General features: G+C 35.6%; 2 protein-coding genes across 13 annotated transcripts; both read right to left on the bottom strand.

Annotated features, from left to right (window-relative positions):
* Positions 1-1,774: 1,774 nt before the first annotated feature.
* LOC110907972 lies at positions 1,775-17,737 on the bottom strand. 11 transcript variants are annotated; one of them, XR_004866775.1, is made up of 7 exons: positions 15,897-17,737; positions 15,094-15,172; positions 11,729-14,234; positions 9,059-9,137; positions 5,694-8,378; positions 3,024-3,102; positions 1,775-2,372 (listed from the first exon to the last, which is right to left on the bottom strand). XR_004866775.1 is itself a non-coding variant. In XM_022115295.2 (4 exons), the coding sequence occupies exons 1-4, from the start codon at positions 3,912-3,914 to the stop codon at positions 2,141-2,143; spliced, it is 309 nt and encodes a 102-aa protein (XP_021970987.1). In that variant the 5' UTR covers positions 3,915-5,642; the 3' UTR covers positions 1,775-2,140. The 11 variants fall into 11 exon arrangements, 2 of the variants coding, with proteins under 2 accessions (XP_021970987.1, XP_021970993.1); XR_004866728.1 differs by having other exon boundaries at positions 11,729-14,413; positions 15,897-17,736; XR_004866786.1 differs by lacking the exons at positions 15,094-15,172; positions 15,897-17,737 and adding an exon at positions 14,321-14,894.
* A 2,215-nt stretch (positions 17,738-19,952) lies between these two features.
* Positions 19,953-26,964, bottom strand: LOC110907974. Of its 2 annotated transcripts, XM_022152888.2 has the most exons (4): positions 21,932-23,746; positions 21,129-21,207; positions 20,360-20,448; positions 19,953-20,269 (listed from the first exon to the last, which is right to left on the bottom strand). In XM_022152888.2, the coding sequence occupies exons 1-4, from the start codon at positions 22,017-22,019 to the stop codon at positions 20,217-20,219; spliced, it is 309 nt and encodes a 102-aa protein (XP_022008580.1). In that variant the 5' UTR covers positions 22,020-23,746; the 3' UTR covers positions 19,953-20,216. The 2 variants fall into 2 exon arrangements, 1 of the variants encoding a protein (XP_022008580.1); XR_004866615.1 differs by lacking the exons at positions 19,953-20,269; positions 20,360-20,448; positions 21,932-23,746 and adding exons at positions 23,799-23,969; positions 24,062-26,964 and having other exon boundaries at positions 20,982-21,207.
* Between the last annotated feature and the right edge of the window lie 447 nt (positions 26,965-27,411).

Here is a 27,411-nt window from a genome sequence, read left to right as displayed (position 1 = left end):
ACGAACTAGACATATGTTCATGTTCGTTCATTTAACTAATCGAACGAAATTTTTTGTTCATGTTCATTCATATATTTAACGGACGAACGTAAACAAACTTCCTGCTAGACGGTTGTTGAATGTTCGATTCGTTTACAACCCTATCGGGTACTCATACCAACCAAACATCTTAAGTGTAATGGTTTTGCCAATTATACCCAACCCCCAACCTTTAATATATACCCTACTTAATTACAAAATATAGTTCGGTGGGTTAAATGCTTCCTTACCAGAAACTTGCTACATCAAACTTCTGTTGCCCGGCAGGTCTATCTTTTAGAAATGTTAATATTATAAAAAAATATATTTTTGTTTTAAAGAACATGCCACATGTTTCTTTGCACACCACCAAAGATCAAAATTTCAGGCGATGTATTTGGCCACATCATGTTTCTGTTTCGTTCCTGAAAGGGAAGTATGAATGAAATAAATGGCTATTTAATTATTAGATATTGACAAAACAAACAAAATTGCATGTGGATAAAAATAATATATCTAATAACTTCTTTTGATATGGATATAAATTCGTAATGAAATTATTTGATTTGTTTGTAGTCGAGTTTTAGTGTCATTTTTCTTCTTTAGTGAAGAATTTAAAATATTTATGAATTATCAAATTTATTTTTGTTTCAAGAATGCGATAGAAAGTTGAGCAAATTTGATGAAGTTGAACAGACATCACTAATATCGTGTACGTTTTGACTTGCATTCCATAACAAGAAAATAAACGTCTACAAAATCACGAGCGGGTGACAATTAGTAGCAGGTTTTCTTAGGCGGCATATCAAGTGTAATTTTTGTACATATTTTGTCAGCTTCCCCGTTTGTCATTTTTGTAGGAATCCGTTCGTGCAAAAATAAATAAAATCTTTATTAACTTGAATTACTGAAACAATTACAGAAAGAAAAAGAAAAATAAAAACAGTACTAATACAACTGAAAGATGAAAAATAAGAACAACAAACTCGAACAGAAAAACTGTTCTTGACTGAGGATCGTGTTAGACACGGGTCTCTTAAAACAAATTTCGTGTCTCCCAGGAGAACACTTTGTTTCCAGGATACAACAGCCGCAAGCAGTTGCACTGCCGGTCTTGACTCCAACCCGAAGGTGTACCTTGCTGCTTGAAAGATGAAGATAGCTGAAGAGAAAGATTGTAGAGATGTAAGTTTTTAGGTATGTCTGTTCTGCAATAGGATACTCCTATTTATAGTTGCAGGTCTTGAAGAAACTGAAAAATGAATTAAATGGGTGAATTAAACTGCATTAAACGTCTTTAATGCACTTTAATCCGTCACTTAATTCTCAGTCAAACGCATTAACTTCGTCAGTTTCAAATGTTGAATGTAACTGCACTGGCATTAACTGCAGCAGGAAGCTTCCGCGCGCGCAAGACACACTGGTGCGCGCGCAGGTCTGCACCCTCATGCGCGGTGCGTCCACTTCGCTCACTGCCATGCGCGCGTGCGCCATACTCACTCAAGTCCATGCGCGTGTGCGCCATGTCACCTGTGAGACTCTACGAGCACGCCACACAGTCGCGCCGTTTTGGCTCACTTGGTGCGTCGCGCACGTCACATCAGGCCCATGCACCATGCGCGCAACCGCACGCTCATGTGTACTCGCTCGCGCGCGTATGCGCATGACTGCCACGTCATGCGCCACATCACCTACCACTTGGTCCTTGCAACCCTTGTTGTAACGCCCATAAATTTTCTAAACAATCTTACTATGATTTGCGGAATGTAGGCCCATTTGTATTTAGCTTCAATTTCTAGAAACAATTATAGTGTCATGACTTTCATTTGATAGTTACCATCATTTAAAAACTTACATATTCCAATCCAATTTTTATAAAATTTCGACATGACCCGTTCGTATTACGGATAACCGTTACGGTAATAAAACCTGTTTACAATCCATTTTACAACTCTAAACTTGAACATAAACAAAACAAGACACTACGTCTGACTCATGAAGCTTACACGATTTAAAACTACCGAATTCCGTAAAAGGCAACTAAAACATGATGACCCGTCTAAGTCGGCGATATAACCTGATGGATGGATGAACTGACATTGCTTACCCGATCTCAGATTTGTCACCAAACCTTGTTCCATTCATCAGTCCGCGAACCTCTAGTTCCCATTATACCTGAAACCCAACATGCACGTTATGAGTTCTATATATAATATATATTAGATAACTCAAATAGGTGGATTCTGATCTATATTTTTCACAAACTTCCAACGAACTCGACTCCTTTAATTTCATAGTCCACTATCGCTTCCAACTTGTGAATCAACCTCCAATAGAATTCACAATCAAGCCACCTGTGATAAAAATCTCATTCAACTATTAGACCATTAATATTCATTTCTAGCAGATCCAAAGATTCCATTAATGCTTTACTTAGCCAGAATCCAAATCTTCTTCATTCATGTGGATCAAGTGACCCAAATCACTTGCTTACCCCAAGTTAAATAATTTGAGACAATAGTTTAACCAGTTACCACTGTAATCTAATCCACTTACTAAATAAACATCATGGTTATGATATTTGTACACAACTTGGAATCATGTGCATATGTACTTATTTAATTCAAAGCATCCCATCTATTAAGATTGTGGTTTGGAAGCCACGTACTAATTTGACTTTTAATAAGACAACAACCCTTTATTAGATTAACCGTTATCAACACATCTAAAATTCTACCCTTAGTTAAAAAAAACATAATAATCATTGGGCAAGTCATGTACCCATTACTTGAATTCATCTTACCAATTAAACAGTTTCAAATCTATAATATAGATACTTACCATACTCATGGGTTATGATTCCCTTGTCCATGGTATTCTCCTATGAATGCCTCCAATTTAACATTTCATACTTTAATATGATGTTCTACGTATACAAGTACAAGAACCTGCAAACAATAAATCTATATTCCTGCATACAACTATTAAGTGCCAGAAGCACTTACCTTGACCCGTAAGTAGTTGATACGTATTCCATATGTCCGTCCCGTTGCCTACCAAGTTCGCGCCCAAAATGGCATGTACCTGTCCTTTCATGTCCACGTTTACATGTCATTATTAGCAAACGTTATAACTCATATTATCAATTACATTATTCATACATTGAGAAATTCTACACATGGTTCTATATACCACATACATGTGTTATAGTACACATTCCACCATACATTAAATTAAATACATTCATACATGCATAATTACCAATGATTACATAAGAATACATACAATTTATAATTCATAATGCCATAGACCATTACTAGTAGGTTCAACTACCTTTACTTAGAACAATTTCGTCATTTCATTCTAGTTAAGTAATCATTCAAGTATCATCCGGAGATATCATACAACATCACATTTCATGTCTATTACCATAAGATAGCATACAATTTCATCTAGTAGGATAAAATTGGCTTTTCATTAACACTTAGTGTGCACAAAATCATTTAAACACAATGTACAAGTATTTTATACATAGTCTTCCTAGTTCTTGCATAAAATCATGTTTCATGCATTCCAAGATAATTCAAATAGCAAGAATACATATTCGTTATGCTCATGCAACATGCTAAACCAAGATTTGGACATGGGTTTTCACCCATGTCGCCATCTTCATCACCCTCTCTAAGGTTTTACCTCAATCCACCAAATAATGAGTTACCGAGAAATAGTTTAGAACTTCATCCCCGTTATTATTTGTACGTCTCATAACATTTAATATTACCGAGTCAACATTTGTACGGGGTCATACCTTTGCGGACATGCTGTCCTAAACCGGTTTGTAAGAAAATCATGTAACGAAATGCGACACAAACTTGTCGAGCCCATAACTTGGTCATCCGGACTCCGATCTGGGTAATTCAGGTGTCCATGGAACCCTATTTTCAAGATCTAAACATAACACTTGTTGTTTCAGCTGGAAACAATCGCTATTGTTGCTGGAAAGACCAAACAGCCGCCGGAAACCCTTCCAGCAAGCTGTTCTGTTCAGGGCAGTAAATATCCGACCTCCAAGCCTCTAAATGACGATCCCAACGGTCAAAATCTTCATATATATGTGTAGAAGACTCGATCCAAATTTGAGCTCGATCCAACGGTTAGATCTTCGGGAATCGTCTGATCTTTGCTGCTATAAACTTCAAAAACGGGATTTCTCCCTTCTCTCTCCTCCTTAGCTCCCAAAACCGAAAATTATCAATGTGAGGGAGATGGAGGCAGCCCTAACATGTTTTAGGGTATTAAAGTTTGCCACTTATCACCCTTGGTCCCTCTTAGTTCAATAGTTTGACATTTTTAACCCGAAACTTCTAGATTTGCATAAAACGAGCGTTTCTTGAGATGTTTTGTACGAGTCTCTTTAAATGTGCATTCACACTTTTGACAAACACTTCTCTAATAAATAAGTCATTTTATTTTTGTCATGATTTAATCCGAAACTTAATGCAGCACGTCAAGACTTAGAAATTGGGGTGTTGCATTTAATCTTTCCATTCATTACAATTTAAGCCCTCATGTTTGGATGTTTATATTATTATGGCCAAAATGCATTCTTTTAGGTTAAAATCCTATTTACCGCTTTAACAATGTTCATAATTCTACTTACCATTCTAACGACAATTACATTCATAATTACTTATTTCGTCATATTTTTATATACGACTTTTGGGGTGTTACAAGTCTACCCCCCTTAAAAGAGGTTTCGTCCCCGAAACCTTGCTCATTCCTACTTGGACAATTCTACCTTTAATCCATTCATCTCTTCATTCATTATGCTCTTTACATTCCAAAAACACTTGCGACTTATATAAGGGGTGGGTTTCATTTTCAACCATAAGTGGATATCTTGTTCTCGCTCTATGAGTCAGGCATTGAACTTTCATGCATCTACCATTTGTAGTGAGTCATACTATTTCAAACTCACTCATATAATAAAGAAAATATTACATTCTAACATTTTCCCTACCAATACTTATTGTGGTTTTGAACTCGGTGTTCTATCTTTATTAACCTTTCTAGGCACTTTCGTTAACATATAATAATTTGGACCATTTACTTACTCAATCTTTTTACCTGCATTCATTTTAAATTTAACGCTATCACTGGATACTTATTATTATTCCATTCCCGCTTATCTAGGGCAACCGCTACATTCCATTACTAACGTTGCTCCTAATTTCTTTCATATCTTCATAGGAGGTGAGCATATACTAATACACATTACTGTAGACATTTGGATATTAATACACTAACATAACTATCATTTTCATACTCCCTTACCCATACTCGTCACGTGGTTTAGACATTAATCTACATTTCTACCGTCACTTGAACTACTTACAACTTTATGTCTAACCTCAGATTTAATCATTCGCATTACTTTATTATACTAATCTGGTATGTCGTGCGAGGGCACCATACGAGCATTAACCAATTAGTCCAAATTTTCATTCAAGGCCTTTAGATCTTCCTCTTAATGACATAAGTACTTCCTTAGGCTGACCATTATAAGTCAATTATTTCATACCATACCATAATTAACCTACCATTTATTTCACTCACACGTACCAATAAATTTACAGATTCTTGCTTATCAATAAGGAATTAAACATTTTACTAACCTCGCCTCATTGCGTTGATCAGTGATCTGGGAACCGGATCGTTCCGCTTCTTTACAGGTACCTTCCGTACCAGAATTTGGTCTCATTCATTCGTGAAATATGCTCCCACTCGTGAGCATCCTTCCAACAGCTTTATTACTATCATTATACTAATAATTTCACCATTCGTATCTGTAAAAATTAACGGTTAGCACATAACTTTTCATATTTGCATTCCACATGGTGTTTGTTCGCCTATGACTATTTCACAATTTCTTACGTACATGTTTTAAACATATCGCATTCCATTTCTTGCATACAGTCTTTTCATTTTATTGGTTATTTCATCAACCTTTGCAGTTTGACTTTTCAAGGTCAAACTTGCACTTCTTACTTATCGCAGACGTATCGAAGTACACATTCATCCTTCTTTTCCATTCATGCATACTTGTAAAGACTGCATTACATTATTACAGTATCCTTGTCAAAACCTACCCTTCCCATCCACTCTTAAGTTATTGTCTAAGTCGTAACCCGTCATTCATTCTTACCCTCAAGAGTCGTTTCGTAATATGTCTAATACGTAACATGTTTCAAAGTTTCTTTCTTCCAACTAAATTTTGCTACAACAACCGTTTTCAACGGTTATACTCACTTATTTAGGGGAGGGGGGGCAAAAATTTTCTTTCTATTTTTCTATCACTTGCCTTCTTAATTTTTATTTCACTCTGTTTGACTTTTTGGAAGTTTAATTTGTAAAAACATCCTTACATATACGTATTAGTTATCTTATTCTGACACATTACTCTCTAGTCGAGCCAAAAGATCCTATTAAAAGCATAACCTTTATACATACCTGGCGCAAGTCAAATCCATTGACTCGTTATCCATGCCCTGCGTTGACTATTTCCTTCCAATTTGTGACATTACATAACCATACATTATGCTCACCTACAAATATATGACTTGACCATTTTAAACATTAAATACCGGGTACAAATGGCAAGCACCATTTGACCCGCATAACTCATTTGTCCCTCTTAACCATCTTGCACACAATGCATTTGCATAATTATATTTATATATAGTAAAAAGTTTTAAAACATAACTTGGTCAATATCTGCCTTAAAATAATTACCTCTTCGATCCACATTTACTTACGAATTCGGACTTTACATTCCACTTTCCATTCCTTTCTATGTTTTGAATCCGTCTCACGGATTCAAACATCTCATTCATATTCGTTACTCCTTCTATGTTTTGAATCCGTCTCGCGGATTCTAACATATCATTCATTCTTTCATTCTTTCATATTTCGAATCCGTCTCGCAGATTCTAACATATCATTCATGCTTTCATTCCTTCATTGTTTCGAATCCGTCTCGCGGATTCTAGCATATTATTCATACTTTCTCATTCCTTCTATGTTTCGAATCGGTCTCGTGGATTCTAACATATCATTCATACTTCTCTTTCGTGTTTGGTACTTTCAATTTCTTGAGAGTCTTACATTTCCTTTCACCCTCATGTCCACCTACTCCCTAATTCTAACGGACATACCTGTAACAATTACCAAGGTCTCACGAACATCATATGTTTCTTGTGTACTGGCCAGGTACACAATCCACATACTAGTTTCGTGTCTTCGTGTGATCGTCACCTTATGTCCGAAGAATTAGGTTTCGGCACGTGTGACATTTTGAAAACTTCATTACCATTCTATTATTATTTTTCATTTTAAATTTTCCTTAACTTGACATTACCAGTTCATGCGCCCACATGTTAAATTTACGTACCTGGGACCAATTTATCTTGTTACGTGCCTTGATGGCAGTCCTAGACCGCATTCACGGGTCATCCTCTCCAAGCAATTATGCTTACCTTACACATAACATACTGTTAGTTTCCTTCAAATACAAACTTAAGTACATACTTACCTTTGCCTCTACCCTTAGATCTTGATCGAGTCTCGGATTGTACGGGTTCCTTGTCATAAGAGCACACAAGTTTGAGTTCAAGTATTTACCTTCTCATACTTGATTCCCTCAAACCAGGGCTCTGATACCAACTTGTAACGCCCATAAATTTTCTAAACAATCTTACTATGATTTGCGGAATGTAGGCCCATTTGTATTTAGCTTCAATTTCTAGAAACAATTATAATGTCATGACTTTCATTTGATAGTTACCATCATTTAAAAACTTACATATTCCAATCCAATTTTTATAAAATTTCGGCATGACCCGTTCGTATTACGGATAACCGTTACGGTAACAAAACCTGTTTACAATCCATTTTACAACTCTAAACTTGAACATAAACAAAACAAGACACTACGTCTGACTCATGAAGCTTACACGATTTAAAACTACCGAATGCCGTAAAAGGCAACTAAAACATGATGACCCGTCTAAGCCGGCGACATAACCTGATGGATGGATGAACTGACATTGCTTACCCGATCTCAGATTTGTCACCAAACCTTGTTCCATTCATCAGTCCGCGAACCTCTAGTTCCCATTATACCTGAAACCCAACATGCACGTTATGAGTTCTATATATAATATATATTAGATAACTCAAATAGGTGGATTCTGATCTATATTTTTCACAAACTTCCAACGAACTCGACTCCTTTAATTTCATAGTCCACTATCGCTTCCAACTTGTGAATCAACCTCCAATAGAATTCACAATCAAGCCACCTGTGATAAAAATCTCATTCAACTATTAGACCATTAATATTCATTTCTAGCAGATCCAAAGATTCCATTAATGCTTTACTTAGCCAGAATCCAAATCTTCTTCATTCATGTGGATCAAGTGACCCAAATCACTTGCTTACCCCAAGTTAAATAATTTGAGACAATAGTTTAACCAGTTACCACTGTAATCTAATCCACTTACTAAATAAACATCATGGTTATGATATTTGTACACAACTTGGAATCATGTGCATATGTAGTTATTTAATTCAAAGCATCCCATCTATTAAGATTGTGGTTTGGAAGCCACGTACTAATTTGACTTTTAATAAGTCAACAACCCTTTATTAGATTAACCGTTATCAACACATCTAAAATTCTACCCTTAGTTAAAAAAAACATAATAATCACTGGGCAAGTCATGTACCCATGACTTGAATTCATCTTACCAATTAAACAGTTTCAAATCTATAATATAGATACTTACCATACTCATGGGTTATGATTCCCTTGTCCATGGTATTCTCCTATGAATGCCTCCAATTTAACATTTCATACTTTAATATTCTCATATAAGTTCTACATTAAACCACAAGATGTTCTACGTATACAAGTACAAGAACCTGCAAACAATAAATCTATATTCCTGCATACAACTATTAAGTGCCAGAAGCACTTACCTTGACCCGTAAGTAGTTGATACGTATTCCATATGTCCGTCCCGTTGCCTACCAAGTTCGCGCCCAAAATGGCATGTACCTGTCCTTTCATGTCCACGTTTACATGTCATTATTAGCAAACGTTATAACTCATATTATCAATTACATTATTCATACATTGAGAAATTCTACACATGGTTCTATATACCACATACATGTGTTATAGTACACATTCCACCATACATTAAATTAAATACATTCATACATGCATAATTACCAATGATTACATAAGAATACATACAATTTATAATTCATAATGCCATAGACCATTACTAGTAGGTTCAACTACCTTTACTTAGAACAATTTCGTCATTTCATTCTAGTTAAGTAATCATTCAAGTATCATCCGGAGATATCATACAACATCACATTTCATGTCTATTACCATAAGATAGCATACAATTTCATCTAGTAGGATAAAATTGGCTTTTCATTAACACTTAGTGTGCACAAAATCATTTAAACACAATGTACAAGTATTTTATACATAGTCTTCCTAGTTCTTGCATAAAATCATGTTTCATGCATTCCAAGATAATTCAAATAGCAAGAATACATATTCGTTATGCTCATGCAACATGCTAAACCAAGATTTGGACATGGGTTTTCACCCATGTCGCCATCTTCATCACCCTCTCTAAGGTTTTACCTCAATCCACCAAATAATGAGTTACCGAGAAATAGTTTAGAACTTCATCCCCGTTATTATTTGTACGTCTCATAACATTTAATATTACCGAGTCAACATTTGTACGGGGTCATACCTTTGCGGACATGCTGTCCTAAACCGGTTTGTAAGAAAATCATGTAACGAAATGCGACACAAACTTGTCGAGCCCATAACTTGGTCATCCGGACTCCGATCTGGGTAATTCAGGTGTCCATGGAACCCTATTTTCAAGATCTAAACATAACACTTGTTGTTTCAGCTGGAAACAATCGCTATTGTTGCTGGAAAGACCAAACAGCCGCCGGAAACCCTTCCAGCAAGCTGTTCTGTTCAGGGCAGTAAATATCCGACCTCCAAGCCTCTAAATGACGATCCCAACGGTCAAAATCTTCATATATATGTGTAGAAGACTCGATCCAAATTTGAGCTCGATCCAACGGTTAGATCTTCGGGAATCGTCTGATCTTTGCTGCTATAAACTTCAAAAACGGGATTTCTCCCTTCTCTCTCCTCCTTAGCTCCCAAAACCGAAAATTATCAATGTGAGGGAGATGGAGGCAGCCCTAACATGTTTTAGGGTATTAAAGTTTGCCACTTATCACCCTTGGTCCCTCTTAGTTCAATAGTTTGACATTTTTAACCCGAAACTTCTAGATTTGCATAAAACGAGCGTTTCTTGAGATGTTTTGTACGAGTCTCTTTAAATGTGCATTCACACTTTTGACAAACACTTCTCTAATAAATAAGTCATTTTATTTTTGTCATGATTTAATCCGAAACTTAATGCAGCACGTCAAGACTTAGAAATTGGGGTGTTGCATTTAATCTTTCCATTCATTACAATTTAAGCCCTCATGTTTGGATGTTTATATTATTATGGCCAAAATGCATTCTTTTAGGTTAAAATCCTATTTACCGCTTTAACAATGTTCATAATTCTACTTACCATTCTAACGACAATTACATTCATAATTACTTATTTCGTCATATTTTTATATACGACTTTTGGGGTGTTACAAGTCTACCCCCCTTAAAAGAGGTTTCGTCCCCGAAACCTTGCTCATTCCTACTTGGACAATTCTACCTTTAATCCATTCATCTCTTCATTCATTATGCTCTTTACATTCCAAAAACACTTGCGACTTATATAAGGGGTGGGTTTCATTTTCAACCATAAGTGGATATCTTGTTCTCGCTCTATGAGTCAGGCATTGAACTTTCATGCATCTACCATTTGTAGTGAGTCATACTATTTCAAACTCACTCATATAATAAAGAAAATATTACATTCTAACATTTTCCCTACCAATACTTATTGTGGTTTTGAACTCGGTGTTCTATCTTTATTAACCTTTCTAGGCACTTTCGTTAACATATAATAATTTGGACCATTTACTTACTCAATCTTTTTACCTGCATTCATTTTAAATTTAACGCTATCACTGGATACTTATTATTATTCCATTCCCGCTTATCTAGGGCAACCGCTACATTCCATTACTAACGTTGCTCCTAATTTCTTTCATATCTTCATAGGAGGTGAGCATATACTAATACACATTACTGTAGACATTTGGATATTAATACACTAACATAACTATCATTTTCATACTCCCTTACCCATACTCGTCACGTGGTTTAGACATTAATCTACATTTCTACCGTCACTTGAACTACTTACAACTTTATGTCTAACCTCAGATTTAATCATTCGCATTACTTTATTATACTAATCTGGTATGTCGTGCGAGGGCACCATACGAGCATTAACCAATTAGTCCAAATTTTCATTCAAGGCCTTTAGATCTTCCTCTTAATGACATAAGTACTTCCTTAGGCTGACCATTATAAGTCAATTATTTCATACCATACCATAATTAACCTACCATTTATTTCACTCACACGTACCAATAAATTTACAGATTCTTGCTTATCAATAAGGAATTAAACATTTTACTAACCTCGCCTCATTGCGTTGATCAGTGATCTGGGAACCGGATCGTTCCGCTTCTTTACAGGTACCTTCCGTACCAGAATTTGGTCTCATTCATTCGTGAAATATGCTCCCACTCGTGAGCATCCTTCCAACAGCTTTATTACTATCATTATACTAATAATTTCACCATTCGTATCTGTAAAAATTAACGGTTAGCACATAACTTTTCATATTTGCATTCCACATGGTGTTTGTTCGCCTATGACTATTTCACAATTTCTTACGTACATGTTTTAAACATATCGCATTCCATTTCTTGCATACAGTCTTTTCATTTTATTGGTTATTTCATCAACCTTTGCAGTTTGACTTTTCAAGGTCAAACTTGCACTTCTTACTTATCGCAGACGTATCGAAGTACACATTCATCCTTCTTTTCCATTCATGCATACTTGTAAAGACTGCATTACATTATTACAGTATCCTTGTCAAAACCTACCCTTCCCATCCACTCTTAAGTTATTGTCTAAGTCGTAACCCGTCATTCATTCTTACCCTCAAGAGTCGTTTCGTAATATGTCTAATACGTAACATGTTTCAAAGTTTCTTTCTTCCAACTAAATTTTGCTACAACAACCGTTTTCAACGGTTATACTCACTTATTTAGGGGAGGGGGGGCAAAAATTTTCTTTCTATTTTTCTATCACTTGCCTTCTTAATTTTTATTTCACTCTGTTTGACTTTTTGGAAGTTTAATTTGTAAAAACATCCTTACATATACGTATTAGTTATCTTATTCTGACACATTACTCTCTAGTCGAGCCAAAAGATCCTATTAAAAGCATAACCTTTATACATACCTGGCGCAAGTCAAATCCATTGACTCGTTATCCATGCCCTGCGTTGACTATTTCCTTCCAATTTGTGACATTACATAACCATACATTATGCTCACCTACAAATATATGACTTGACCATTTTAAACATTAAATACCGGGTACAAATGGCAAGCACCATTTGACCCGCATAACTCATTTGTCCCTCTTAACCATCTTGCACACAATGCATTTGCATAATTATATTTATATATAGTAAAAAGTTTTAAAACATAACTTGGTCAATATCTGCCTTAAAATAATTACCTCTTCGATCCACATTTACTTACGAATTCGGACTTTACATTCCACTTTCCATTCCTTTCTATGTTTTGAATCCGTCTCACGGATTCAAACATCTCATTCATATTCGTCACTCCTTCTATGTTTTGAATCCGTCTCGCGGATTCTAACATATCATTCATTCTTTCATTCTTTCATATTTCGAATCCGTCTCGCAGATTCTAACATATCATTCATGCTTTCATTCCTTCATTGTTTCGAATCCGTCTCGCGGATTCTAGCATATTATTCATACTTTCTCATTCCTTCTATGTTTCGAATCGGTCTCGTGGATTCTAACATATCATTCATACTTCTCTTTCGTGTTTGGTACTTTCAATTTCTTGAGAGTCTTACATTTCCTTTCACCCTCATGTCCACCTACTCCCTAATTCTAACGGACATACCTGTAACAATTACCAAGGTCTCACGAACATCATATGTTTCTTGTGTACTGGCCAGGTACACAATCCACATACTAGTTTCGTGTCTTCGTGTGATCGTCACCTTATGTCCGAAGAATTAGGTTTCGGCACGTGTGACATTTTGAAAACTTCATTACCATTCTATTATTATTTTTCATTTTAAATTTTCCTTAACTTGACATTACCAGTTCATGCGCCCACATGTTAAATTTACGTACCTGGGACCAATTTATCTTGTTACGTGCCTTGATGGCAGTCCTAGACCGCATTCACGGGTCATCCTCTCCAAGCAATTATGCTTACCTTACACATAACATACTGTTAGTTTCCTTCAAATACAAACTTAAGTACATACTTACCTTTGCCTCTACCCTTAGATCTTGATCGAGTCTCGGATTGTACGGGTTCCTTGTCATAAGAGCACACAAGTTTGAGTTCAAGTATTTACCTTCTCATACTTGATTCCCTCAAACCAGGGCTCTGATACCAACTTGTAACGCCCATAAATTTTCTAAACAATCTTACTATGATTTGCGGAATGTAGGCCCATTTGTATTTAGCTTCAATTTCTAGAAACAATTATAATGTCATGACTTTCATTTGATAGTTACCATCATTTAAAAACTTACATATTCCAATCCAATTTTTATAAAATTTCGGCATGACCCGTTCGTATTACGGATAACCGTTACGGTAACAAAACCTGTTTACAATCCATTTTACAACTCTAAACTTGAACATAAACAAAACAAGACACTACGTCTGACTCATGAAGCTTACACGATTTAAAACTACCGAATGCCGTAAAAGGCAACTAAAACATGATGACCCGTCTAAGCCGGCGACATAACCTGATGGATGGATGAACTGACATTGCTTACCCGATCTCAGATTTGTCACCAAACCTTGTTCCATTCATCAGTCCGCGAACCTCTAGTTCCCATTATACCTGAAACCCAACATGCACGTTATGAGTTCTATATATAATATATATTAGATAACTCAAATAGGTGGATTCTGATCTATATTTTTCACAAACTTCCAACGAACTCGACTCCTTTAATTTCATAGTCCACTATCGCTTCCAACTTGTGAATCAACCTCCAATAGAATTCACAATCAAGCCACCTGTGATAAAAATCTCATTCAACTATTAGACCATTAATATTCATTTCTAGCAGATCCAAAGATTCCATTAATGCTTTACTTAGCCAGAATCCAAATCTTCTTCATTCATGTGGATCAAGTGACCCAAATCACTTGCTTACCCCAAGTTAAATAATTTGAGACAATAGTTTAACCAGTTACCACTGTAATCTAATCCACTTACTAAATAAACATCATGGTTATGATATTTGTACACAACTTGGAATCATGTGCATATGTAGTTATTTAATTCAAAGCATCCCATCTATTAAGATTGTGGTTTGGAAGCCACGTACTAATTTGACTTTTAATAAGTCAACAACCCTTTATTAGATTAACCGTTATCAACACATCTAAAATTCTACCCTTAGTTAAAAAAAACATAATAATCACTGGGCAAGTCATGTACCCATGACTTGAATTCATCTTACCAATTAAACAGTTTCAAATCTATAATATAGATACTTACCATACTCATGGGTTATGATTCCCTTGTCCATGGTATTCTCCTATGAATGCCTCCAATTTAACATTTCATACTTTAATATTCTCATATAAGTTCTACATTAAACCACAAGATGTTCTACGTATACAAGTACAAGAACCTGCAAACAATAAATCTATATTCCTGCATACAACTATTAAGTGCCAGAAGCACTTACCTTGACCCGTAAGTAGTTGATACGTATTCCATATGTCCGTCCCGTTGCCTACCAAGTTCGCGCCCAAAATGGCATGTACCTGTCCTTTCATGTCCACGTTTACATGTCATTATTAGCAAACGTTATAACTCATATTATCAATTACATTATTCATACATTGAGAAATTCTACACATGGTTCTATATACCACATACATGTGTTATAGTACACATTCCACCATACATTAAATTAAATACATTCATACATGCATAATTACCAATGATTACATAAGAATACATACAATTTATAATTCATAATGCCATAGACCATTACTAGTAGGTTCAACTACCTTTACTTAGAACAATTTCGTCATTTCATTCTAGTTAAGTAATCATTCAAGTATCATCCGGAGATATCATACAACATCACATTTCATGTCTATTACCATAAGATAGCATACAATTTCATCTAGTAGGATAAAATTGGCTTTTCATTAACACTTAGTGTGCACAAAATCATTTAAACACAATGTACAAGTATTTTATACATAGTCTTCCTAGTTCTTGCATAAAATCATGTTTCATGCATTCCAAGATAATTCAAATAGCAAGAATACATATTCGTTATGCTCATGCAACATGCTAAACCAAGATTTGGACATGGGTTTTCACCCATGTCGCCATCTTCATCACCCTCTCTAAGGTTTTACCTCAATCCACCAAATAATGAGTTACCGAGAAATAGTTTAGAACTTCATCCCCGTTATTATTTGTACGTCTCATAACATTTAATATTACCGAGTCAACATTTGTACGGGGTCATACCTTTGCGGACATGCTGTCCTAAACCGGTTTGTAAGAAAATCATGTAACGAAATGCGACACAAACTTGTCGAGCCCATAACTTGGTCATCCGGACTCCGATCTGGGTAATTCAGGTGTCCATGGAACCCTATTTTCAAGATCTAAACATAACACTTGTTGTTTCAGCTGGAAACAATCGCTATTGTTGCTGGAAAGACCAAACAGCCGCCGGAAACCCTTCCAGCAAGCTGTTCTGTTCAGGGCAGTAAATATCCGACCTCCAAGCCTCTAAATGACGATCCCAACGGTCAAAATCTTCATATATATGTGTAGAAGACTCGATCCAAATTTGAGCTCGATCCAACGGTTAGATCTTCGGGAATCGTCTGATCTTTGCTGCTATAAACTTCAAAAACGGGATTTCTCCCTTCTCTCTCCTCCTTAGCTCCCAAAACCGAAAATTATCAATGTGAGGGAGATGGAGGCAGCCCTAACATGTTTTAGGGTATTAAAGTTTGCCACTTATCACCCTTGGTCCCTCTTAGTTCAATAGTTTGACATTTTTAACCCGAAACTTCTAGATTTGCATAAAACGAGCGTTTCTTGAGATGTTTTGTACGAGTCTCTTTAAATGTGCATTCACACTTTTGACAAACACTTCTCTAATAAATAAGTCATTTTATTTTTGTCATGATTTAATCCGAAACTTAATGCAGCACGTCAAGACTTAGAAATTGGGGTGTTGCATTTAATCTTTCCATTCATTACAATTTAAGCCCTCATGTTTGGATGTTTATATTATTATGGCCAAAATGCATTCTTTTAGGTTAAAATCCTATTTACCGCTTTAACAATGTTCATAATTCTACTTACCATTCTAACGACAATTACATTCATAATTACTTATTTCGTCATATTTTTATATACGACTTTTGGGGTGTTACAAGTCTACCCCCCTTAAAAGAGGTTTCGTCCCCGAAACCTTGCTCATTCCTACTTGGACAATTCTACCTTTAATCCATTCATCTCTTCATTCATTATGCTCTTTACATTCCAAAAACACTTGCGACTTATATAAGGGGTGGGTTTCATTTTCAACCATAAGTGGATATCTTGTTCTCGCTCTATGAGTCAGGCATTGAACTTTCATGCATCTACCATTTGTAGTGAGTCATACTATTTCAAACTCACTCATATAATAAAGAAAATATTACATTCTAACATTTTCCCTACCAATACTTATTGTGGTTTTGAACTCGGTGTTCTATCTTTATTAACCTTTCTAGGCACTTTCGTTAACATATAATAATTTGGACCATTTACTTACTCAATCTTTTTACCTGCATTCATTTTAAATTTAACGCTATCACTGGATACTTATTATTATTCCATTCCCGCTTATCTAGGGCAACCGCTACATTCCATTACTAACGTTGCTCCTAATTTCTTTCATATCTTCATAGGAGGTGAGCATATACTAATACACATTACTGTAGACATTTGGATATTAATACACTAACATAACTATCATTTTCATACTCCCTTACCCATACTCGTCACGTGGTTTAGACATTAATCTACATTTCTACCGTCACTTGAACTACTTACAACTTTATGTCTAACCTCAGATTTAATCATTCGCATTACTTTATTATACTAATCTGGTATGTCGTGCGAGGGCACCATACGAGCATTAACCAATTAGTCCAAATTTTCATTCAAGGCCTTTAGATCTTCCTCTTAATGACATAAGTACTTCCTTAGGCTGACCATTATAAGTCAATTATTTCATACCATACCATAATTAACCTACCATTTATTTCACTCACACGTACCAATAAATTTACAGATTCTTGCTTATCAATAAGGAATTAAACATTTTACTAACCTCGCCTCATTGCGTTGATCAGTGATCTGGGAACCGGATCGTTCCGCTTCTTTACAGGTACCTTCCGTACCAGAATTTGGTCTCATTCATTCGTGAAATATGCTCCCACTCGTGAGCATCCTTCCAACAGCTTTATTACTATCATTATACTAATAATTTCACCATTCGTATCTGTAAAAATTAACGGTTAGCACATAACTTTTCATATTTGCATTCCACATGGTGTTTGTTCGCCTATGACTATTTCACAATTTCTTACGTACATGTTTTAAACATATCGCATTCCATTTCTTGCATACAGTCTTTTCATTTTATTGGTTATTTCATCAACCTTTGCAGTTTGACTTTTCAAGGTCAAACTTGCACTTCTTACTTATCGCAGACGTATCGAAGTACACATTCATCCTTCTTTTCCATTCATGCATACTTGTAAAGACTGCATTACATTATTACAGTATCCTTGTCAAAACCTACCCTTCCCATCCACTCTTAAGTTATTGTCTAAGTCGTAACCCGTCATTCATTCTTACCCTCAAGAGTCGTTTCGTAATATGTCTAATACGTAACATGTTTCAAAGTTTCTTTCTTCCAACTAAATTTTGCTACAACAACCGTTTTCAACGGTTATACTCACTTATTTAGGGGAGGGGGGGCAAAAATTTTCTTTCTATTTTTCTATCACTTGCCTTCTTAATTTTTATTTCACTCTGTTTGACTTTTTGGAAGTTTAATTTGTAAAAACATCCTTACATATACGTATTAGTTATCTTATTCTGACACATTACTCTCTAGTCGAGCCAAAAGATCCTATTAAAAGCATAACCTTTATACATACCTGGCGCAAGTCAAATCCATTGACTCGTTATCCATGCCCTGCGTTGACTATTTCCTTCCAATTTGTGACATTACATAACCATACATTATGCTCACCTACAAATATATGACTTGACCATTTTAAACATTAAATACCGGGTACAAATGGCAAGCACCATTTGACCCGCATAACTCATTTGTCCCTCTTAACCATCTTGCACACAATGCATTTGCATAATTATATTTATATATAGTAAAAAGTTTTAAAACATAACTTGGTCAATATCTGCCTTAAAATAATTACCTCTTCGATCCACATTTACTTACGAATTCGGACTTTACATTCCACTTTCCATTCCTTTCTATGTTTTGAATCCGTCTCACGGATTCAAACATCTCATTCATATTCGTCACTCCTTCTATGTTTTGAATCCGTCTCGCGGATTCTAACATATCATTCATTCTTTCATTCTTTCATATTTCGAATCCGTCTCGCAGATTCTAACATATCATTCATGCTTTCATTCCTTCATTGTTTCGAATCCGTCTCGCGGATTCTAGCATATTATTCATACTTTCTCATTCCTTCTATGTTTCGAATCGGTCTCGTGGATTCTAACATATCATTCATACTTCTCTTTCGTGTTTGGTACTTTCAATTTCTTGAGAGTCTTACATTTCCTTTCACCCTCATGTCCACCTACTCCCTAATTCTAACGGACATACCTGTAACAATTACCAAGGTCTCACGAACATCATATGTTTCTTGTGTACTGGCCAGGTACACAATCCACATACTAGTTTCGTGTCTTCGTGTGATCGTCACCTTATGTCCGAAGAATTAGGTTTCGGCACGTGTGACATTTTGAAAACTTCATTACCATTCTATTATTATTTTTCATTTTAAATTTTCCTTAACTTGACATTACCAGTTCATGCGCCCACATGTTAAATTTACGTACCTGGGACCAATTTATCTTGTTACGTGCCTTGATGGCAGTCCTAGACCGCATTCACGGGTCATCCTCTCCAAGCAATTATGCTTACCTTACACATAACATACTGTTAGTTTCCTTCAAATACAAACTTAAGTACATACTTACCTTTGCCTCTACCCTTAGATCTTGATCGAGTCTCGGATTGTACGGGTTCCTTGTCATAAGAGCACACAAGTTTGAGTTCAAGTATTTACCTTCTCATACTTGATTCCCTCAAACCAGGGCTCTGATACCAACTTGTAACGCCCATAAATTTTCTAAACAATCTTACTATGATTTGCGGAATGTAGGCCCATTTGTATTTAGCTTCAATTTCTAGAAACAATTATAATGTCATGACTTTCATTTGATAGTTACCATCATTTAAAAACTTACATATTCCAATCCAATTTTTATAAAATTTCGGCATGACCCGTTCGTATTACGGATAACCGTTACGGTAACAAAACCTGTTTACAATCCATTTTACAACTCTAAACTTGAACATAAACAAAACAAGACACTACGTCTGACTCATGAAGCTTACACGATTTAAAACTACCGAATGCCGTAAAAGGCAACTAAAACATGATGACCCGTCTAAGCCGGCGACATAACCTGATGGATGGATGAACTGACATTGCTTACCCGATCTCAGATTTGTCACCAAACCTTGTTCCATTCATCAGTCCGCGAACCTCTAGTTCCCATTATACCTGAAACCCAACATGCACGTTATGAGTTCTATATATAATATATATTAGATAACTCAAATAGGTGGATTCTGATCTATATTTTTCACAAACTTCCAACGAACTCGACTCCTTTAATTTCATAGTCCACTATCGCTTCCAACTTGTGAATCAACCTCCAATAGAATTCACAATCAAGCCACCTGTGATAAAAATCTCATTCAACTATTAGACCATTAATATTCATTTCTAGCAGATCCAAAGATTCCATTAATGCTTTACTTAGCCAGAATCCAAATCTTCTTCATTCATGTGGATCAAGTGACCCAAATCACTTGCTTACCCCAAGTTAAATAATTTGAGACAATAGTTTAACCAGTTACCACTGTAATCTAATCCACTTACTAAATAAACATCATGGTTATGATATTTGTACACAACTTGGAATCATGTGCATATGTAGTTATTTAATTCAAAGCATCCCATCTATTAAGATTGTGGTTTGGAAGCCACGTACTAATTTGACTTTTAATAAGTCAACAACCCTTTATTAGATTAACCGTTATCAACACATCTAAAATTCTACCCTTAGTTAAAAAAAACATAATAATCACTGGGCAAGTCATGTACCCATGACTTGAATTCATCTTACCAATTAAACAGTTTCAAATCTATAATATAGATACTTACCATACTCATGGGTTATGATTCCCTTGTCCATGGTATTCTCCTATGAATGCCTCCAATTTAACATTTCATACTTTAATATTCTCATATAAGTTCTACATTAAACCACAAGATGTTCTACGTATACAAGTACAAGAACCTGCAAACAATAAATCTATATTCCTGCATACAACTATTAAGTGCCAGAAGCACTTACCTTGACCCGTAAGTAGTTGATACGTATTCCATATGTCCGTCCCGTTGCCTACCAAGTTCGCGCCCAAAATGGCATGTACCTGTCCTTTCATGTCCACGTTTACATGTCATTATTAGCAAACGTTATAACTCATATTATCAATTACATTATTCATACATTGAGAAATTCTACACATGGTTCTATATACCACATACATGTGTTATAGTACACATTCCACCATACATTAAATTAAATACATTCATACATGCATAATTACCAATGATTACATAAGAATACATACAATTTATAATTCATAATGCCATAGACCATTACTAGTAGGTTCAACTACCTTTACTTAGAACAATTTCGTCATTTCATTCTAGTTAAGTAATCATTCAAGTATCATCCGGAGATATCATACAACATCACATTTCATGTCTATTACCATAAGATAGCATACAATTTCATCTAGTAGGATAAAATTGGCTTTTCATTAACACTTAGTGTGCACAAAATCATTTAAACACAATGTACAAGTATTTTATACATAGTCTTCCTAGTTCTTGCATAAAATCATGTTTCATGCATTCCAAGATAATTCAAATAGCAAGAATACATATTCGTTATGCTCATGCAACATGCTAAACCAAGATTTGGACATGGGTTTTCACCCATGTCGCCATCTTCATCACCCTCTCTAAGGTTTTACCTCAATCCACCAAATAATGAGTTACCGAGAAATAGTTTAGAACTTCATCCCCGTTATTATTTGTACGTCTCATAACATTTAATATTACCGAGTCAACATTTGTACGGGGTCATACCTTTGCGGACATGCTGTCCTAAACCGGTTTGTAAGAAAATCATGTAACGAAATGCGACACAAACTTGTCGAGCCCATAACTTGGTCATCCGGACTCCGATCTGGGTAATTCAGGTGTCCATGGAACCCTATTTTCAAGATCTAAACATAACACTTGTTGTTTCAGCTGGAAACAATCGCTATTGTTGCTGGAAAGACCAAACAGCCGCCGGAAACCCTTCCAGCAAGCTGTTCTGTTCAGGGCAGTAAATATCCGACCTCCAAGCCTCTAAATGACGATCCCAACGGTCAAAATCTTCATATATATGTGTAGAAGACTCGATCCAAATTTGAGCTCGATCCAACGGTTAGATCTTCGGGAATCGTCTGATCTTTGCTGCTATAAACTTCAAAAACGGGATTTCTCCCTTCTCTCTCCTCCTTAGCTCCCAAAACCGAAAATTATCAATGTGAGGGAGATGGAGGCAGCCCTAACATGTTTTAGGGTATTAAAGTTTGCCACTTATCACCCTTGGTCCCTCTTAGTTCAATAGTTTGACATTTTTAACCCGAAACTTCTAGATTTGCATAAAACGAGCGTTTCTTGAGATGTTTTGTACGAGTCTCTTTAAATGTGCATTCACACTTTTGACAAACACTTCTCTAATAAATAAGTCATTTTATTTTTGTCATGATTTAATCCGAAACTTAATGCAGCACGTCAAGACTTAGAAATTGGGGTGTTGCATTTAATCTTTCCATTCATTACAATTTAAGCCCTCATGTTTGGATGTTTATATTATTATGGCCAAAATGCATTCTTTTAGGTTAAAATCCTATTTACCGCTTTAACAATGTTCATAATTCTACTTACCATTCTAACGACAATTACATTCATAATTACTTATTTCGTCATATTTTTATATACGACTTTTGGGGTGTTACAAGTCTACCCCCCTTAAAAGAGGTTTCGTCCCCGAAACCTTGCTCATTCCTACTTGGACAATTCTACCTTTAATCCATTCATCTCTTCATTCATTATGCTCTTTACATTCCAAAAACACTTGCGACTTATATAAGGGGTGGGTTTCATTTTCAACCATAAGTGGATATCTTGTTCTCGCTCTATGAGTCAGGCATTGAACTTTCATGCATCTACCATTTGTAGTGAGTCATACTATTTCAAACTCACTCATATAATAAAGAAAATATTACATTCTAACATTTTCCCTACCAATACTTATTGTGGTTTTGAACTCGGTGTTCTATCTTTATTAACCTTTCTAGGCACTTTCGTTAACATATAATAATTTGGACCATTTACTTACTCAATCTTTTTACCTGCATTCATTTTAAATTTAACGCTATCACTGGATACTTATTATTATTCCATTCCCGCTTATCTAGGGCAACCGCTACATTCCATTACTAACGTTGCTCCTAATTTCTTTCATATCTTCATAGGAGGTGAGCATATACTAATACACATTACTGTAGACATTTGGATATTAATACACTAACATAACTATCATTTTCATACTCCCTTACCCATACTCGTCACGTGGTTTAGACATTAATCTACATTTCTACCGTCACTTGAACTACTTACAACTTTATGTCTAACCTCAGATTTAATCATTCGCATTACTTTATTATACTAATCTGGTATGTCGTGCGAGGGCACCATACGAGCATTAACCAATTAGTCCAAATTTTCATTCAAGGCCTTTAGATCTTCCTCTTAATGACATAAGTACTTCCTTAGGCTGACCATTATAAGTCAATTATTTCATACCATACCATAATTAACCTACCATTTATTTCACTCACACGTACCAATAAATTTACAGATTCTTGCTTATCAATAAGGAATTAAACATTTTACTAACCTCGCCTCATTGCGTTGATCAGTGATCTGGGAACCGGATCGTTCCGCTTCTTTACAGGTACCTTCCGTACCAGAATTTGGTCTCATTCATTCGTGAAATATGCTCCCACTCGTGAGCATCCTTCCAACAGCTTTATTACTATCATTATACTAATAATTTCACCATTCGTATCTGTAAAAATTAACGGTTAGCACATAACTTTTCATATTTGCATTCCACATGGTGTTTGTTCGCCTATGACTATTTCACAATTTCTTATGTACATGTTTTAAACATATCGCATTCCATTTCTTGCATACAGTCTTTTCATTTTATTGGTTATTTCATCAACCTTTGCAGTTTGACTTTTCAAGGTCAAACTTGCACTTCTTACTTATCGCAGACGTATCGAAGTACACATTCATCCTTCTTTTCCATTCATGCATACTTGTAAAGACTGCATTACATTATTACAGTATCCTTGTCAAAACCTACCCTTCCCATCCACTCTTAAGTTATTGTCTAAGTCGTAACCCGTCATTCATTCTTACCCTCAAGAGTCGTTTCGTAATATGTCTAATACGTAACATGTTTCAAAGTTTCTTTCTTCCAACTAAATTTTGCTACAACAACCGTTTTCAACGGTTATACTCACTTATTTAGGGGAGGGGGGGCAAAAATTTTCTTTCTATTTTTCTATCACTTGCCTTCTTAATTTTTATTTCACTCTGTTTGACTTTTTGGAAGTTTAATTTGTAAAAACATCCTTACATATACGTATTAGTTATCTTATTCTGACACATTACTCTCTAGTCGAGCCAAAAGATCCTATTAAAAGCATAACCTTTATACATACCTGGCGCAAGTCAAATCCATTGACTCGTTATCCATGCCCTGCGTTGACTATTTCCTTCCAATTTGTGACATTACATAACCATACATTATGCTCACCTACAAATATATGACTTGACCATTTTAAACATTAAATACCGGGTACAAATGGCAAGCACCATTTGACCCGCATAACTCATTTGTCCCTCTTAACCATCTTGCACACAATGCATTTGCATAATTATATTTATATATAGTAAAAAGTTTTAAAACATAACTTGGTCAATATCTGCCTTAAAATAATTACCTCTTCGATCCACATTTACTTACGAATTCGGACTTTACATTCCACTTTCCATTCCTTTCTATGTTTTGAATCCGTCTCACGGATTCAAACATCTCATTCATATTCGTCACTCCTTCTATGTTTTGAATCCGTCTCGCGGATTCTAACATATCATTCATTCTTTCATTCTTTCATATTTCGAATCCGTCTCGCAGATTCTAACATATCATTCATGCTTTCATTCCTTCATTGTTTCGAATCCGTCTCGCGGATTCTAGCATATTATTCATACTTTCTCATTCCTTCTATGTTTCGAATCGGTCTCGTGGATTCTAACATATCATTCATACTTCTCTTTCGTGTTTGGTACTTTCAATTTCTTGAGAGTCTTACATTTCCTTTCACCCTCATGTCCACCTACTCCCTAATTCTAACGGACATACCTGTAACAATTACCAAGGTCTCACGAACATCATATGTTTCTTGTGTACTGGCCAGGTACACAATCCACATACTAGTTTCGTGTCTTCGTGTGATCGTCACCTTATGTCCGAAGAATTAGGTTTCGGCACGTGTGACATTTTGAAAACTTCATTACCATTCTATTATTATTTTTCATTTTAAATTTTCCTTAACTTGACATTACCAGTTCATGCGCCCACATGTTAAATTTACGTACCTGGGACCAATTTATCTTGTTACGTGCCTTGATGGCAGTCCTAGACCGCATTCACGGGTCATCCTCTCCAAGCAATTATGCTTACCTTACACATAACATACTGTTAGTTTCCTTCAAATACAAACTTAAGTACATACTTACCTTTGCCTCTACCCTTAGATCTTGATCGAGTCTCGGATTGTACGGGTTCCTTGTCATAAGAGCACACAAGTTTGAGTTCAAGTATTTACCTTCTCATACTTGATTCCCTCAAACCAGGGCTCTGATACCAACTTGTAACGCCCATAAATTTTCTAAACAATCTTACTATGATTTGCGGAATGTAGGCCCATTTGTATTTAGCTTCAATTTCTAGAAACAATTATAATGTCATGACTTTCATTTGATAGTTACCATCATTTAAAAACTTACATATTCCAATCCAATTTTTATAAAATTTCGGCATGACCCGTTCGTATTACGGATAACCGTTACGGTAACAAAACCTGTTTACAATCCATTTTACAACTCTAAACTTGAACATAAACAAAACAAGACACTACGTCTGACTCATGAAGCTTACACGATTTAAAACTACCGAATGCCGTAAAAGGCAACTAAAACATGATGACCCGTCTAAGCCGGCGACATAACCTGATGGATGGATGAACTGACATTGCTTACCCGATCTCAGATTTGTCACCAAACCTTGTTCCATTCATCAGTCCGCGAACCTCTAGTTCCCATTATACCTGAAACCCAACATGCACGTTATGAGTTCTATATATAATATATATTAGATAACTCAAATAGGTGGATTCTGATCTATATTTTTCACAAACTTCCAACGAACTCGACTCCTTTAATTTCATAGTCCACTATCGCTTCCAACTTGTGAATCAACCTCCAATAGAATTCACAATCAAGCCACCTGTGATAAAAATCTCATTCAACTATTAGACCATTAATATTCATTTCTAGCAGATCCAAAGATTCCATTAATGCTTTACTTAGCCAGAATCCAAATCTTCTTCATTCATGTGGATCAAGTGACCCAAATCACTTGCTTACCCCAAGTTAAATAATTTGAGACAATAGTTTAACCAGTTACCACTGTAATCTAATCCACTTACTAAATAAACATCATGGTTATGATATTTGTACACAACTTGGAATCATGTGCATATGTAGTTATTTAATTCAAAGCATCCCATCTATTAAGATTGTGGTTTGGAAGCCACGTACTAATTTGACTTTTAATAAGTCAACAACCCTTTATTAGATTAACCGTTATCAACACATCTAAAATTCTACCCTTAGTTAAAAAAAACATAATAATCACTGGGCAAGTCATGTACCCATGACTTGAATTCATCTTACCAATTAAACAGTTTCAAATCTATAATATAGATACTTACCATACTCATGGGTTATGATTCCCTTGTCCATGGTATTCTCCTATGAATGCCTCCAATTTAACATTTCATACTTTAATATTCTCATATAAGTTCTACATTAAACCACAAGATGTTCTACGTATACAAGTACAAGAACCTGCAAACAATAAATCTATATTCCTGCATACAACTATTAAGTGCCAGAAGCACTTACCTTGACCCGTAAGTAGTTGATACGTATTCCATATGTCCGTCCCGTTGCCTACCAACAATCCCCTACATGAAAAATCGATCTATCAAGTTTCAACGATACACGTTCAACAGTTGAGCATTGCAAGATAGGTAGGTGTAACCTTTGAACCTTCTTTTGTGAAGCATACTTAGCCTCCTAGGGTCTTCTAGACGCGGTGTCCTTGAACAATCCCCCATTTATGTAGGCGACAATATACATTCACACAATAC

The sequence above is a fragment of the Helianthus annuus genome, chromosome 1 (assembly GCF_002127325.2).
Source record: "Helianthus annuus cultivar XRQ/B chromosome 1, HanXRQr2.0-SUNRISE, whole genome shotgun sequence".
Classification (NCBI taxonomy): domain Eukaryota; kingdom Viridiplantae; phylum Streptophyta; class Magnoliopsida; order Asterales; family Asteraceae; genus Helianthus; species Helianthus annuus.
This window is presented reverse-complemented; position numbering and strand designations above follow the sequence as displayed.